The sequence below is a fragment of the Rutidosis leptorrhynchoides genome, chromosome 5, assembly GCF_046630445.1.
Source record: "Rutidosis leptorrhynchoides isolate AG116_Rl617_1_P2 chromosome 5, CSIRO_AGI_Rlap_v1, whole genome shotgun sequence".
NCBI lineage: Eukaryota > Viridiplantae > Streptophyta > Magnoliopsida > Asterales > Asteraceae > Rutidosis > Rutidosis leptorrhynchoides.
The window spans coordinates 160,051,862-160,067,512 of NC_092337.1; the positions used below are offsets into that span (position 1 = coordinate 160,051,862).

Sequence of the window (15,651 nt, forward strand, 5' to 3'; positions counted from 1 at the left end):
TCAAAATCCTAATTTTTAAATCCTAAAAAAAATTCAGAAGCAAAAAATTCATTGCACTGAATGTTATCATTTATTTCTTCGAACGTTTTCCTGTCAAAATAATAACATTCAACACAAAGTGTCTTTTTTAAATGTTTATATTTTCATGTGATCTTAATGTCTGAAAAAAAAAAAAAAAAAAACTAAACAAAATTACTTCCCTCCAAAAAATTACTTCCCATTTGATATATATATATATATATATATATATATATATATCGTGAACCTTAATCCCATGTGTCAATCCTTAATTACTTCTTAATTATAAATGCTGACGTGTAAAACCCTTAATTAATCACAGTTAACACTAATTAATCAAGAAAAAAAATCCACGTTGGCATCTCAAATCATCAATGAAAAAACACGCACAAGAAAACCCCATCTTTCTTCTCCTACGGCTCCTATCCGATCCATCTGCTACAAACCCTAATACGTCAATTGATTCAATCTGACAACAGATGGATATACAAAAAACCAATCAACGCATAGCGAGCTTTGATCATCTCTCTTCGATCAGAAAAATTAATCATCGATTCTGTCTAACCAAATATGTAGGTAAACGTACGTTTATAATATCAGTTCTTCACACACGTATAGATGAAATCAATTTGTGTTTTTCAAATATTAGGGTTTTTATTTTAGATGAATACTCAAATTTCTTATATAAAGTATGTTTAAAACCTGAGTACAGGTATGTTTAAAACCTTTCTTTGATTTCTATCCTATTTACAATTGATTTCTTTAATTAAAAGTTTCTTTGATTTCTAAAAAATTGTACTTGATATAAATTGTAATTGTTATCTGTTAGCTATTATTAGTGTTTGTATAAGTTAATCTGATATATGCTCCGTATATTGTAAATTATGGTTAATTTAATTATATTTTTGGGTGATAAAGATTAAAACCCATTAATAATTTTGGTCGATTATTAACATTAAACTTATAGTAAACCCTAAAGGCTGTTGTAATTGTCGCCATGGTTGTAAAGAAGTTGAATGATGTCGGTTTATGTACAGTTCATGTATATAATTTATGTGCAGAAGGTACATTCAGGCCCAAAGACTGTTACAGATTGCAAACAAAATTCTCTGAGTGCTATCTGTTGGGAGAATAAAATGTTACTAAGGACAACAATGTATGCTAAAGGTCTACTCTGTGTTCTTAATTCAAAGTGGCAATGCCTACTCATTTGTTTATAAATGGGTCAACTTTGGTTCATTATATAACTCAAACGGATATGGGTTATATGGGCTAATAAAACTGAATTTTGTGTGTATTGTTGAACAGGAATTGAAATATGTCGTGCACTAACAGCTGATTCGGGGGAAGTTTGGCAAGCATCAATGACCCATATTGCATTGGAGAGTGGATGCTTAGTGTTATCACCAAACCAGTTTTATAGACGTAAAGATTATTCTGCTCCCCCAGAATATGTTTTTAATGGATAGACGAAGATCTTACACCCGAATCTGTTGTATGTGCTGGTGGCAGTGTCATTATTTCACCATCATGGGCAGTTTGTGCGGGACCATTACAACTGATTGAGGTATAATGTCTTCCCCCTTTTCGCTCATAATGTTTTAGTCTGATTAGTTAACATACAAAGATTAAGTTAGTAAAATGGCCAGGTATGTAGGGTTTATGGTGGGTCAAAACGGTCTGGTTGGGCTGACCCAAACAAAATAACGATGCATGTGGTGAAGTTTCTAAGTTACGGTTTGTCAAGCTGAAGCACTACTTCTTACAAATACGCAAGGTTGCAAAACCCGCAACTCGGGGAGCATTTGGTTGGGACTTTGGAGGGAGTAATCGCCAACTCAGGGATCATAATCGGATTGGACTTTATATAGAATTTAAATAAAAAATTTCAAAAATTATGTGTAAATATAGAAGAAACCCATAAAACATAAACTTTAACTTAATTTTCTAAAATATAAACATAATTGTTCATTCGTGCAAAAACTCCAAAATTGTACTTTGAATTTATATTAAAATGCTTACCAAATTTGACTTTCACCAACAAATTCGATTTTGACCCATTTACCAACTTTAACCGACTAATTGGATTTTGGAAAATCGAATCGGTCTGTTCTTAAACAAGAGTAAATGGGGGATAATCGGGAGTAACCGTAGTTTTTACAACAATGCAAATATGGAGTATTTAACTTCTTATTTGATCTTGATCCCTCATTTAAATGATGTTATTTTCACACTGTTGACATGTTAACTTTATAAATTGTTCGTATAAACTTTGAATAACGACATTAAAGTTCCGAGTTCATTTAAACCTTAATATCTTTTGCAGGATTACTTTCAAACTACGTACAAATTTATAGATCTTTCTCCAAACCTTAACAAAAGGAAGATGAAGTAAATGAGTATGGCAACATATTAAGTAGATTCTTCATTTATTTCATATGAGGCCACGTTTATTTCTTCGTTTCTTTGTCCATTAGTTACTAACCTTAATGTTCTACTTTTTGCTTTTACTTTGCACTACATCTATAATGATGATTACTTAAATCGATTGGACAAGGGTCAGCTTAAAAACTGCCTAGATGCCCATTAGTGGTAAATTAGTTAGGTTGTTTAACAATAATTGTTGTAGCTTAGATGATTTGGATGTAAATTGTTGGTATTCCGTGGTTTATAAGTAGACTCATAAACACTCTTGAAACTAGCACTTTAGGCAACTGCTCTATGCATAATTGGTATAATGGGTCAGTGTGTCAATATGAGTTTAAGAAATAATCATCATATTATGAAGTTTTCAACTGTTTGTAAATTGTAGATTCCAATCTCTTCTAGATTGTCTTTCTTTGACTTTTCTAGAATAAAAAAACCAATTTATGGTTTTGGTTACGTTGTAGGTAAAAAGGAAGAGAGCAAAATGGTTAGCGGCTTCCAAGAGGAGTAGAGATCGAAAAAAGGTTAGTAACTAATGAACAACAATTAAAAACCGAAAGTAAATGGGAATTCTTTGTTACTTTTATATAAGTTAAACAATACATTGTGATACATGGTCATTTGGATTTGGGCGTGTACGATCGGCTAATAAAACTTATTTGTTTCGAAGAATATTCGAGATATGTTAGAGAATCAGACTTTGTAATGGCACATCCCATTAGTAAACGGGTAGTTGTTCCGGAAGTTTGAATATCAATATAAGTAGTTATTATGAGTTTACAAAACTAATTTTGATAATTTGATACTTTCTGTTTTTAGTGTTAATTTTAAGTTTTTGTTAATTATGCAACCTCATTGGTATAGATTATATACAGGTCAGATTTTATCCTAATTGGAATATAGACGAGAAGTTTTTATTGTTTGCTGATGTGAAGTAATTGGTTTTGGTACCTAAGTATATTTTTTTTTATTCTTGGACTCATGTTGGTCGTGATTTTGAAATGTACAGAAGCTCTAACTCCTAACTCCTGGCTGATCTCAACTTTAAGAAGACTCATCAACCTATGGACTTGATGGAGGACAAAAATTGTACTAGCCTGTAATTATGAAACGCTTTTGGTTGTAAGTTATGGTAACTTTGTAATCATTAAATACTTTGTCATGTAATTTAACTTTGTAATATAGCCATTGATGAATGATGGTAACTTTTTGACCATACAATGTTTTGCCATATAAACTAAATGTATAACGAATACGCATGTTTTATCTCATGTACATGCGGAATGCGTAATTAGTAGGTATGATTAGGTGCTTTTGGTTTTTGTATGGATTTGATGTGGTTGTCTTTTGAAGCTTAGGCGTTATGTGAACGCAAGCTTGTAATGGTTTGTAACCTCAAAACATTGTGATGTAACTTAACTCTATAATCAATACATATATATGATGGTAAATTTTCAACCGTATAATACTTTGACAAGCGTTATGTTTAAAAAATAGCCATCAATAATGTATAGCCGCGTAGCGCGTACCTTCAATCTTGTTACTGATCAAAGACACAAGTTTGATGAAAATAAGGTATCAACGATACTAGTTATATAAAAAATTTACTAATAAAGTTGATATTTTTTCAACTCTTCTAATCCTCTACAGTCCATCGTCACTTGATTTATCTTAATATAAACAACCAGAAATAGGTCCAAGTTGTGCGTTGCTGCAATTTGTTATTTTGCATTTGAAAGATTATTAATAGTTGTAGACTTGTAGTAGTGACGTACTGATGCAGTCACACTACATATATATTTTTAAAGTGTCCGATACAAGATATTGCTAACTGTTAAGAGTTGTAGTACTGACATTGCATACAAAAAAGGTTGCTAATTTATTTAACTGCAACAGTGGTGGTAATGCATTTGGTTGTAGTGGTAGTAAAAAAACTTCATGGAAACTTAAACAAAAAGTTGCTTGCTCTTCTGCTGGTGTGCATTGGTATCACCCTTCTGTTTTAACAATGTTTCTGAGCACACTGCATCGACTTTATGTCCCAACTAAAGAACTAACTGATTATCTGCGCAATGTAGTCCAGTCCGAACACCTATATCAACATAAAATATAACCAATCAAAGTTAAAATATAAAGCAACACTTATAGTAAATACTCCGTAATATTTAGATACTATAAGGGAAAAGTGGGTCAAAAGTTATCTAAAGTTCATTTTTTTATAACGACAATTTCTAAATATTTTAATTAGTAAAATGAATTACAAATATTTAATCAAAACATTCACACCTAGAAGACTTACCTAGCAAGTCCTGAAATTGATCAAGACAATTTTAGTATAAATATATATATGTGTATGTTTAACTTACATGGGTTTTAGCAACACAAATCAGATTAACGGCGTTGGTTTGAATCTGAAACATAATCGGACAACAATCTTTGTGACGCATCGATTCAGAATAGTAGATACAGATCATCGTCGCTGATTTAAAACAATTAAAAGCCCTAATTTTTGGTAATAAATTGGATACATCTTTAATTGAAAATTTTACAAGCAACACCATCAATAATTGGAAATCGGAGAAGAGTAAAGGGAGTAAATGTATGAAGCTATTATTGAGTTAGAGAAAACAAATTAAACCCTAATTTTGAAATAAAATGAGGCAGAAAGGATACATTTAGCAATCAGTTGAGTGGAAGCTTAATCGGGGAGTGGAAGGTGTGCTATTGGCGATGATGGTGATTAACCTAGAGGAATGAGTATTAGTGATGAGTGATGAGCGGTTGGTAGGTGGTGGTGTGATATGCTGCAGAGAAGATAATCGGATGAAATTACCTAAATACCCCCGGGTTACTGTTAAATATCTCTAATGAATAACAAAATATATGTTTTGATAAAACTAGCTGGAGCTAGAGCTTGTAGCTGGAGCTGGAGCTGAAGCTTATTTTTGAAGATGGTAGCTGGAGCGTATTATTTTTTATAAGTGTTTGGTAAACTAGTTGAAACTTATTTTTCAATTCATAAGCTCTACTATTTTTCATAAGCTAGAGCTTATAATTTTCATAAGTTCTACTTATTATGTCTACCAAAGAAAGCTTATTACTTAGAACTTATTAAAACATAAGCTCAAGCTCCCATAAGCTCTTGCGTCAAACACACGCATAACCTCAATTGCCTCATGTATTGCATCGCTAAAGTCAGAAGATTTATTGCCTCTTAATACTCTATTATATTCATGCATGATGTTACTGTATGATCTTGATCTTACAACTTATTTTTAATCATTTTTATATCAAAATTGGGTTTGGATTTTAGGACCCATCAATATGAGTGATGTCCATAAAATCACTTTTTCCACAGAGACAAACGAAGACAATAACAAGAAAAATAAGAACGCGATAATTTAACGTGGTGTATGTAATCAAGAGTTGATTACTTTAATCTATTGATATAATTCGTGATACATGTTATGGGTTACATTAGGGTGCTTATATAGGTAAAACTCAACAACAAACAACGTAACGAACAAGAAAACACGGTTTGGAAACTTTGGCCGACTAGTCCTCGACTCGCGATCGCGAGAATTTGCAGGCCTTCTATATCGCGATCGTGAGATACATGTCGAGCATAATCTCCGGTCGCGAACAATAAATTCCCTATCGTGTGTCATATCCACATTAGCCTCGCTGTCGCGAGCTTTTCCTGCTCCTTTGTTTTGTTTAAGCTTCTTCACTCCAATAATCTCCCACTTGAAGGAGACTTTAACAAAAACCAATATTCGTTAACCCAAAAACAAACTAACCAAAAACATTAAACCACCATTCATACCGCCAAAACGCCATTTGGGTCATGCACACTCAACACATACGTCGTATGAGTAGGCTTTCGATACAAGGTCTTCAACACTTCTTGTTAGACTCGAAACATCATATCTCTATCTCTCTAGTCTGTTATCTAAATTCATGAGAAGACCGGTGGAGGCAAGGCAAAACCTTAACTTGTCCGTCGTCACCACCTTAGTAAGCATATCCGTGGGATTCTTCGAACCAAGAACTTTCTTCAACATTAACGTATATGTTGTCGAATAAAATGATACATTAACTTAATGTGTTTGCAATAACTATTTATTAAAATAATTTGTTGAATGTTTAAAAGAACAATTATGTCACACCCCCCAAAATGTACCAGGAATAATTGTGATCAATCATATCATAACACAGTTGTATAAACGAGAACGACTCTATATGAGACTTTTTAAATAAAACCTTTGTTAATAAAACAGCGGAAGCAGTAATTGTAATGACCCGCACTTTTTCGATCGTTCTATACTTATAAGATTAATATTTATATAAATTAAACCTTACCAACATGATAAGCAATCCAAATTGTTGAGACTTATGTTTTCGAAAAGAGTTTTACACAACGTTTGACCGTCTAGTTTGACCGATGATATCACGAACTATACAATATATGATAATTATACGTTTGTGTATATATATGTATATATACATATTTAACATGATCTAAGAATGTTTTAATATCTCATTTTGTATTAATAACAATAAGTTATAAGTATATTTTGAAACTACTAACTTAAGTTTTCAAAACGATAACCATACGTAACGTTATTTGACTTAAATACTTATGACCTATAATGTTTATACATATATCGTATAAGTAATGTATTTAATCACTTTTAAAGACTTAAATACATAAAACAATATAAGTATATTTACAAAATATAGCTATATTTGAATCCTCGTTTCGTTTTCTCAAAGATTTCTATACGTATACCTAGGGTATATGTACCCGTATCATACGCAGCTTCTAGATGTATTTACTATTGGTATATACCAATAAAAATCTGCTCCTTAGCAGCCTTAAATGATTAAGAAACATGTGGAACCAACCATTTGTCAAGTAGCATGAATTATTTAGCAAGAAAACAAAGTTAGGTATTTTTTTTTTCCTTTATAACCTAAAAACGTTTTTATGCATGCACACCATTTCTTCACCCCATTTTCTCATACTTACACTTCCATTTCTCTCTCAAAATACTCTTAACTTCATACTTGATCATCTCTAAGCATTTTTCCCATCATTTAGCTTCAAAAACAACACTTAAATCTCATAAGAAAACCTTACAAAAACACTTCAAGAAATCCTTCCAAGAACACAAACTTACTTCCAATCTTTCATCCAATTCCATCACCCTTTTGGTTCTAGGTTCTTACTCCTCTTTTACAGAAACCTTGTCCAAGGAACTTGAGGTAGTATCTATGTTCATAACCTTATTCGATTCATATATATATAGCTATCATATTTTGTGGTATACAATTTTAACAACAAGAACATAGTTTGAATGTTTTCAAACTTGTTTGCAAACTAAATAGATCCTTCTAACTTAACTTTTAAAATACTTCAAGACCTGTAATATAACTTAAATATATGCTAATTTAACAAGGTATAACTTGGTTTTTCAAAGAACACCTTAAAAACTGTTTTTACGACGTCAGAGTGTAACCGGGGGCTGTTTTGGGTTGGATAATTAAAAACCATCTTAAACTTTGAATTGAAGGTTTATGTTCTGGAAAAATGATTTTTACTATGAATATGGTAACACATAAAAATTTCATGATTTAATTCAAAGTATAAGTATTTTTAGAAAAATAATCATTTAAGGTTGCCTACATAAAGGAAAAGGTTTAACTTCATAAGTTTCACTAAAGTTTCACCTATGCCGTGTGATTTTGAATACAAACTAAGATATTTACAGTTCATAGTCTTAAAGAGGAACTCGATCCAAGGAGATGGCAAGTTGAATCAACGAAAACGGAGTTGTAACGAAGAAACTATGACCGAAACAAAATTGGCTATCCAAGACTAGTTTAACTTCGGGATTAATTGGAGAAAATTAAAATAAATCACATCTTTTTAAGATAACATGATATTTTATATATATGTACTCATAATTCAATTTTATATGGTTCAGGATCACCCGTAAACAACACGAGAAGATTAATCATAAGATCCCATGTTTGTACGCAACACGTCATTTGACAACACCGGTACTTTATGTACGCAACACGTCATTTGACAACACCGGTACCGTGGGTCAAGATTAATCTCGACCAATACATATACGTTGGGGGTTTTATTTATTTCGTTGGGGGTTTATTAAACATCTAAATATGAACCATTAAAATTGAATTACTAACAACGAACTGCTAACTACGGACTAAGGAATTATAAAAAGTATTAAAAGTATAACAAGAATATATATGTGACGTTGTTTAAAAAGAAAAGGTATTGATATATTATATATGGATAGGTTCGTGATATCAATCGGAGACCAAGTCGAAATTACATATCTTCAAGACGAAAGTGAGTATATAGTCCCACTTTTAAACTTTAAATATTTTGGGATGAGAATACATGTATTTTATGTTTTACGTTATGGACACAAGTAACTGAAAAATATATTCTACGTTGAGTTGTACCACTGGCATACTTCCCTGTAGCTTGGTAACTAATATTTACAGCGGTATTGTAAACACGAATCCTGTTGATAGATCTATCGGGCTTGACAACCCCAACCGGACTGGACGACCAGTATTCAACGGTTGCACAGTACTTCGTTTCGTGACTACACTTGGTACAGTGTAGTAAGATTTCATATTAAAGGGAATATGCGACGTGATTAATTGTTAAGTATGGTTACCAAGTGCTCAACCACTTAGAATATTTTTATTAAACTGTTTATATACGAAATCTTGTGGTCTATATATATATTGCTGCCGGCACTAAACCTATATCTCACAACTTTATGTTGACGTTTTAAACATGTTTATTCTCAGGTGATAATTAGAAGTTTCCGCTGCATTATGTTGAATTTGAGCAGGATCTTGCGTACGCATATTTGTGTCAAAAATAAGACTGCATATCCAAGAACTTGTGTTGTAAAATATGCTAGAAATCGTGTTGTTATCATCATTTGTAAAGTTTGTAAGTCGAAGATTATCGCTAAACGATAATCATCTTTATTTCGTCCAAAGCTTGTATCAAAAATAAGAATCATGGTTTGTAATGTATAATATATGCAGTTTTTCTTTTAAAAATGTCGCATATAGAGGTCAATACCTCGCAATGAAATCATACGTTATCTAACACGTTCTTACGGTTAAGGACGGGTTATGACATGTGGTATCAGAGCGGTGGTCTTAGCGAACCAGGTTTGCATTAGTGTGTCTAACTGATAAGTCGTTAGGATACATTAGTAAGTCTGGACTTTGACCGGGTCTGATTTAAAAACCATTGCTTATCATTGTTGGTTAAAATTTATATGTAAATATTATGTAGTACTAATGGGTTAGTTGTTGTGTGATAGATGTCGGGCTCAAAACTTGTTATCACATTCAGCGACTCCGAACCAGAATCTTCAGATGGTGTTCCAGTCATTAACCTATCCGATGACGAAAATAATATCTTTGGGGAAGACTCACAAATTCCGGATGAACCGACTATAGAGAACCCGGAAAGTGAACCCGAGGAGGAAAGTGAACCCGAGGAGGAAAGTGAACCCGAGGAGGAAAGTGAACCCGAGGAAGAAATACAGGAAATTACAAAAGAAGAGTTCGAACTAGGAAAGAAACGAAAGGCTAATGAATTAGAAAATTCAAATCCTGAGTTTAATAAGGATGATGTGGCACCAACTCCACTAGACACTACCACCCCTATTCCCGCTATTCCTATTCATTCTATCCCGGCATCCAGTTCCTCAGTCCCACAGCCAAAATATAGGCAGACAGCCAGGATAAGCGTTAAGCGATTCTCTGAACCTAAACGTCCTAGAAAGTAGACCAAACGATGCGCTGCCGTATTAAACCATGGGATCATATAATGTTTTGTATAATATTATTAGTGTGTTTTGCTTAATGTTCGATGTAAGATAAGCATATGTAAAATAGTGAAGTGTGAAATGCAATAATTTTCCATGGTTAAGTATTATTTAGATGGTAGTAATTGATTCTGTACTAAGCTATTAAGTATGGACATTAACGGGTAGGTACTACCCTAGATATAATTATAAAACGCTAATAAGAAGAAAAGGCTTTTATAATAATACCTGGTTCATATTATTAATAAGCTATAATGTACTGTAAATATACACTACATCTATAATATTCCATGTGAATAATTATTTTCTTTTCATTCTTATAGAAGAATATGGCGCGATTGAACCGAATGACGGAACAAGAAATCCAGGAACTCATCAATCAGCGAGTGAACGACAGAATGTTATGGGTCGAGGCTGCAAGAGGTGCTGCAGTTAACCCAAATCCTCGTGTGGGGTGCACTTACAAAACTTTTCAAGCTTGCAAGCCCTCATCATTCAGTGGAACAGAAGGACCGATCGGTTTAACCCGGTGGATAGAAAAGATGGAAACTGTGTTCAAAATCAGTGGTTGTGTTGAAAAGGACATGACCAAATACGCATCGTGCACTTTACAAGATAGTGCACTCACGTGGTGGAAAAATTATGTGAAGGCTGTAGGAGGAGATGTAGCTTATGATGCTCCGTGGGAAGAATTCAAAACAATGTTAATCAATGAATATTGTCCAAGGAACGAGGTTAGGAAGTTGGAAGATGAGTTACGAAGTCTGAAGGTTATTGGTACTGAAATCACCAACTACAATCAGCGATTCATGGAATTAGTTTTGCTATGTCCTGAATTGGTTCCAACCGAAGAACGGAAGATTGAAATGTACAAAGATGGTTTGCCCAAAAAGGTCAAGGCAAATGTTACAGCATCGAAACCTAAGACAATTCATGAAGCTATAACCATGGCAAACGAGCTAATGGATCAGGTCATCATGGATAAGAAAGTATCCAATACTGATGTGAAGGTATCAGGTAACAAAAGAAAGTGGAATGGAAATTATGATCGAGGTAACCAACAACAATCTTTTAAGAAACAAGAAAACACGCAAGGTACGGGTAGTGGTTTAAGCTTTGGTTATAAAGGACAAAATCCTTTATGCAACCGATGCCACAAACATCACTCTGGTTACTGTAATGTGGTATGCAACAAATGTAATCGAAAGGGTCATCTTGCTGAAGATTGTAGGGCTCTCGTTACAAATACAAATGGTACCAAGACTCCTGCCACCAATGCAAATAGAACTGCTTTGGCTACCATTACTTGTTTTGGGTGTGGAAAACAAGGTCACTATAAGAGCCAGTGCCCGAATCCAGAGAAGAATATCGGACCTGCACGTGGAAGAGCATTTGTTATTAATGCTAAAGAGGCATGTGAAGACCCGGAGCTTGTTACGGGTACGTTTACCATTAATAACTTATCCGCATCTATTATATTTGATACTGGTGCTGATAGAAGTTACGTGTGTAGAGACTTTCACGCTAAATTGAATTGTTCATCATTACCTCTCGATGCTAAGTACATGATTGAGTTAGCTAATGGTAAACTAATTAAAGCCGATAAAATTTGCCGTGATTGTAAAATAAATTTAGCCGGAGAAACGTTTAAAATTGACTTGATACCCGTAGAATTAGGAAGTTTTGATGTAATAGTCGGCATGGACTGGATGTCCAAAATAGGAGCTGAAGTTGTGTGCGCCAAGAAGGCAATTCGCATTCCTCGTAAGGATAAAACGCCAGTAATGATTTATGGAGAGAAGGGTAACTCAAAGCTAAAACTCATTAGTTATTTGAAAGCTCAAAAGTGCTTGAAGAAAGGGTTCTATGCTATCTTAGCACATGTTAATAAAGTCGAAACAAAGGAAAAAGTGAAGAGCATCAATGACGTGCCTGTGGCAAGAGATTTTCCTGAAGTCTTTCCGGAAAAGTTGCCGGGATTACCTCCATTTAGATCTGTAGAATTTCAAATAGATTTAGTACCAGGAGCTGCACCAGTGGCTCGTGCTCCATATAGACTTACACCGTTCGAGTTAAAAGAACTTCAGAGTCAGTTAAAAGAATTACTGGATCATGGATTCATACGACCAAGTACTTCACCGTGGGGAGCTCCGATTCTATTTGTTAAAAAGAAAGATGGATCTTTTAGGATGTGTATAGATTATCGTGAATTAAATAAGTTAACTATCAAGAATCGGTATCCACTACCGAGAATTGACGACTTATTTGATCAACTCCAAGGATCATGTGTGTACTCAAAAATTAACTTAAGGTCGGGCTATCATCAATTACGTGTCAAAGAAGAGGACATTCCGAAAACTGCTTTTCGGACACGTTATGGTCATTACGAATTTTTGTTCATGCCGTTTGGGTTGACAAATGCGCCAGCTGTATTCATGGACCTCATGAATCGAGTTTGTAGTCCATATTTAGATAAGTTTGTTATCGTTTTCATTGATGATATTCTTATCTATTCCAAGAGTGAGCAAGAGCATGAGCAGCATTTAAGGTTGATATTAGAGTTGTTGAGAAAAGAACAGCTATATGCTAAATTTTCTAAATGTGCTTTCTGGTTGAAAGAAGTGCAATTTCTTGGCCACGTTGTTAGTAGCAAAGGAATTCAGGTTGATCCAGTAAAAATTGAAGCCATTAAAAAATGGGAGACTCCTAAGACACCAATGCAGATACGCCAATTTTTGGGTTTAGCCGGTTATTATAGAAGGTTTATTCAAGATTTTTCCCGAATAGCTAAGCCGTTGACAGCGTTAACGCAAAAAGGGAAGAAATATGAATGGACTTCTGAGCAGGAGAGTGCATTTCAGTTACTGAAAAAGAAGTTAACTACGGCGCCTATTTTATCGTTACCAGAAGGGAACGATGATTTTGAAATATATTGTGACGCTTCGTGACAAGGTTTTGGTTGTGTTCTTATGCAATGAAAGAAAGTTATTGCATACGCATCCCGACAATTGAAGATTCACGAGCGGAATTATACGACGCATGATCTAGAACTGGGAGCAGTCGTGTTTGCATTGAAGATATGGAGACACTACTTGTATGGGGTTAAATGCACTGTGTTTACTGATCATAAAAGCCTTCAACATATTTTTGATCAGAAACAGCTGAACATGAGACAACGTAGGTGGGTCGAGTTAATAAACGACTATGATTGTGAAATTCGTTATCATCCCGGGAAGGCGAACGTGGTGGCCGATGCTTTAAGCAGAAAGGAACGAGAACCAATTCGAGTACGAGCGATGAACATAAAAATTCGCATGAATCTCAACTCACAAATCAAAGAAGTTCAACGAGAAGCACTTACTAAAGAAAATATAGGAAATGAAATAATGAAGAAGTATGAGAAGCAACTCGTTATGCGGGAAGATGGAATTCGATATTTTGCAAATCGTATTTGGGTACCGAAGTTGGGTGGATTAAGGAAGTTGATATTAAATGAGGCACATAAGACAAGATACTCGATACATCCTGGAGTTGGAAAGATGTACCAAGATCTTAAGACACATTATTGGTGGCCTAATTTAAAGACAGACGTTGCAACATATGTTGGGGAATGTTTAACTTGTTCCAAAGTCAAAGCTGAACACCAGAAGCCGTCAGGGTTACTTCAACAACCAGAAATCCCAGAATGGAAATGGGATGGTATTACCATGGATTTCATCACGAAGTTACCAAAGACTGCCTGAGGATACGACACCATTTGGGTGATTGTTGATCGTCTCACCAAGTCTGCACACTTCTTGCCTATAAAGGAAACGGATAGAATGGAGAAACTATTACGATTGTATATAAAGGAAGTTGTTTCAAGGCATGGAATACCTATTTCCATTATATCCGATCGTGATAGTAGATTTACATCAAAGTTCTGGCAATCACTACAGGAGGCCCTAGGAACTCGTTTGGATATGAGTACCGCGTATCATCCGCAAACCGACGGGCAGAGTGAAAGAACGATTCAGACTCTTGAAGACATGCTCAGGGCATGTGTGATCGATTTTGGAAACGGATGGGATAAATATCTACCATTAGCAGAATTCTCGTATAATAATAGTTATCATGCGAGCATTAAAGCTGCGCCATTCGAAGCATTGTACGGAAGGAAGTGTAGATCTCCTATTTGTTGGAATGAAGTAGGAGATCGACAATTAACTGGTCCCGAGATCATACACGAAACAACTGAGAAGATAGTACAAATCAAGGAGAGATTGAAAACAGCCCGTAGTCGCCAAAAGAGCTACGCCGATGTTCGAAGGAAACCATTAGAGTTTCAGATCGGTGACATGGTTATGTTAAAGGTGTCACCGTGGAAAGGTGTAATACGCTTCGGAAAAAGGGGTAAACTGAACCCAAGATATGTAGGCCCGTTCAAGATTATCGAACGCATTGGACCGGTAGCTTATCGACTCGAGTTACCACAACAACTCGCCGGAGTACATAATACCTTTCACGTCTCAAACCTTAAGAAGTGTCTTGCAAAGGAAGACCTCACCATTCCTCTTGAAGAAATCCATGTCGACGAGAAACTACAATTCATCGAAGAACCAATCGAAATCATGGATCGTGAAGTTAAACGGCTCAAGCAGAGCAACATACCGATCGTTAAGGTTCGTTGGAATGCTCGAAGGGGTCCCGAGTTTACTTGGGAACGAGAGGATCAAATGAAACAAAAATATCCACACTTGTTTTCCGATGACGCAAAATAGGTACAATTTTAAAATTTCGGGACGAAATTTATTTAACGGGTAGGTACTGTAATGACCCGCACTTTTTCGATCGTTCTATACTTATAAGATTAATATTTATATAAATTAAACCTTACCAACATGATAAGCAATCCAAATTGTTGAGACTTATGTTTTCGAAAAGAGTTTTACACAACGTTTGACCGTCTAGTTTGACCGATGATATCACGAACTATACAATATATGATAATTATACGTTTGTGTATATATATGTATATATACATATTTAACATGATCTAAGAATGTTTTAATATCTCATTTTGTATTAATAACAATAAGTTATAAGTATATTTTGAAACTACTAACTTAAGTTTTCAAAACGATAACCATACGTAACGTTATTTGACTTAAATACTTATGACCTATAATGTTTATACATATATCGTATAAGTAATGTATTTAATCACTTTTAAAGACTTAAATACATAAAACAATATAAGTATATTTACAAAATATAGCTATATTTGAATCCTCGTTCCGTTTTCTCAAAGATTTCTATACGTATACCTAGG

At 34.4% G+C, this 15,651-nt stretch overlaps 1 protein-coding gene across 8 annotated transcripts; it reads left to right on the plus strand.

The window, feature by feature from the left end:
• Nucleotides 1-386: 386 nt before the first annotated feature.
• On the plus strand, nucleotides 387-3,000 carry LOC139848240 (bifunctional nitrilase/nitrile hydratase NIT4A-like). 8 transcript variants are annotated; one of them, XR_011759887.1, is made up of 6 exons: nucleotides 387-590; nucleotides 1,080-1,185; nucleotides 1,327-1,585; nucleotides 1,668-1,795; nucleotides 2,345-2,417; nucleotides 2,910-3,000. XR_011759887.1 is itself a non-coding variant. In XM_071837976.1 (3 exons), exons 1-3 carry the CDS (start codon nucleotides 498-500, stop codon nucleotides 1,485-1,487), a joined length of 360 nt encoding a protein of 119 aa, XP_071694077.1. In that variant the 5' UTR covers nucleotides 387-497; the 3' UTR covers nucleotides 1,488-1,639. The 8 variants fall into 8 exon arrangements, 1 of the variants encoding a protein (XP_071694077.1); XR_011759888.1 differs by having other exon boundaries at nucleotides 1,668-1,749; XR_011759890.1 differs by having other exon boundaries at nucleotides 387-594; nucleotides 1,668-2,417.
• The last annotated feature ends 12,651 nt before the right edge of the window (nucleotides 3,001-15,651 follow it).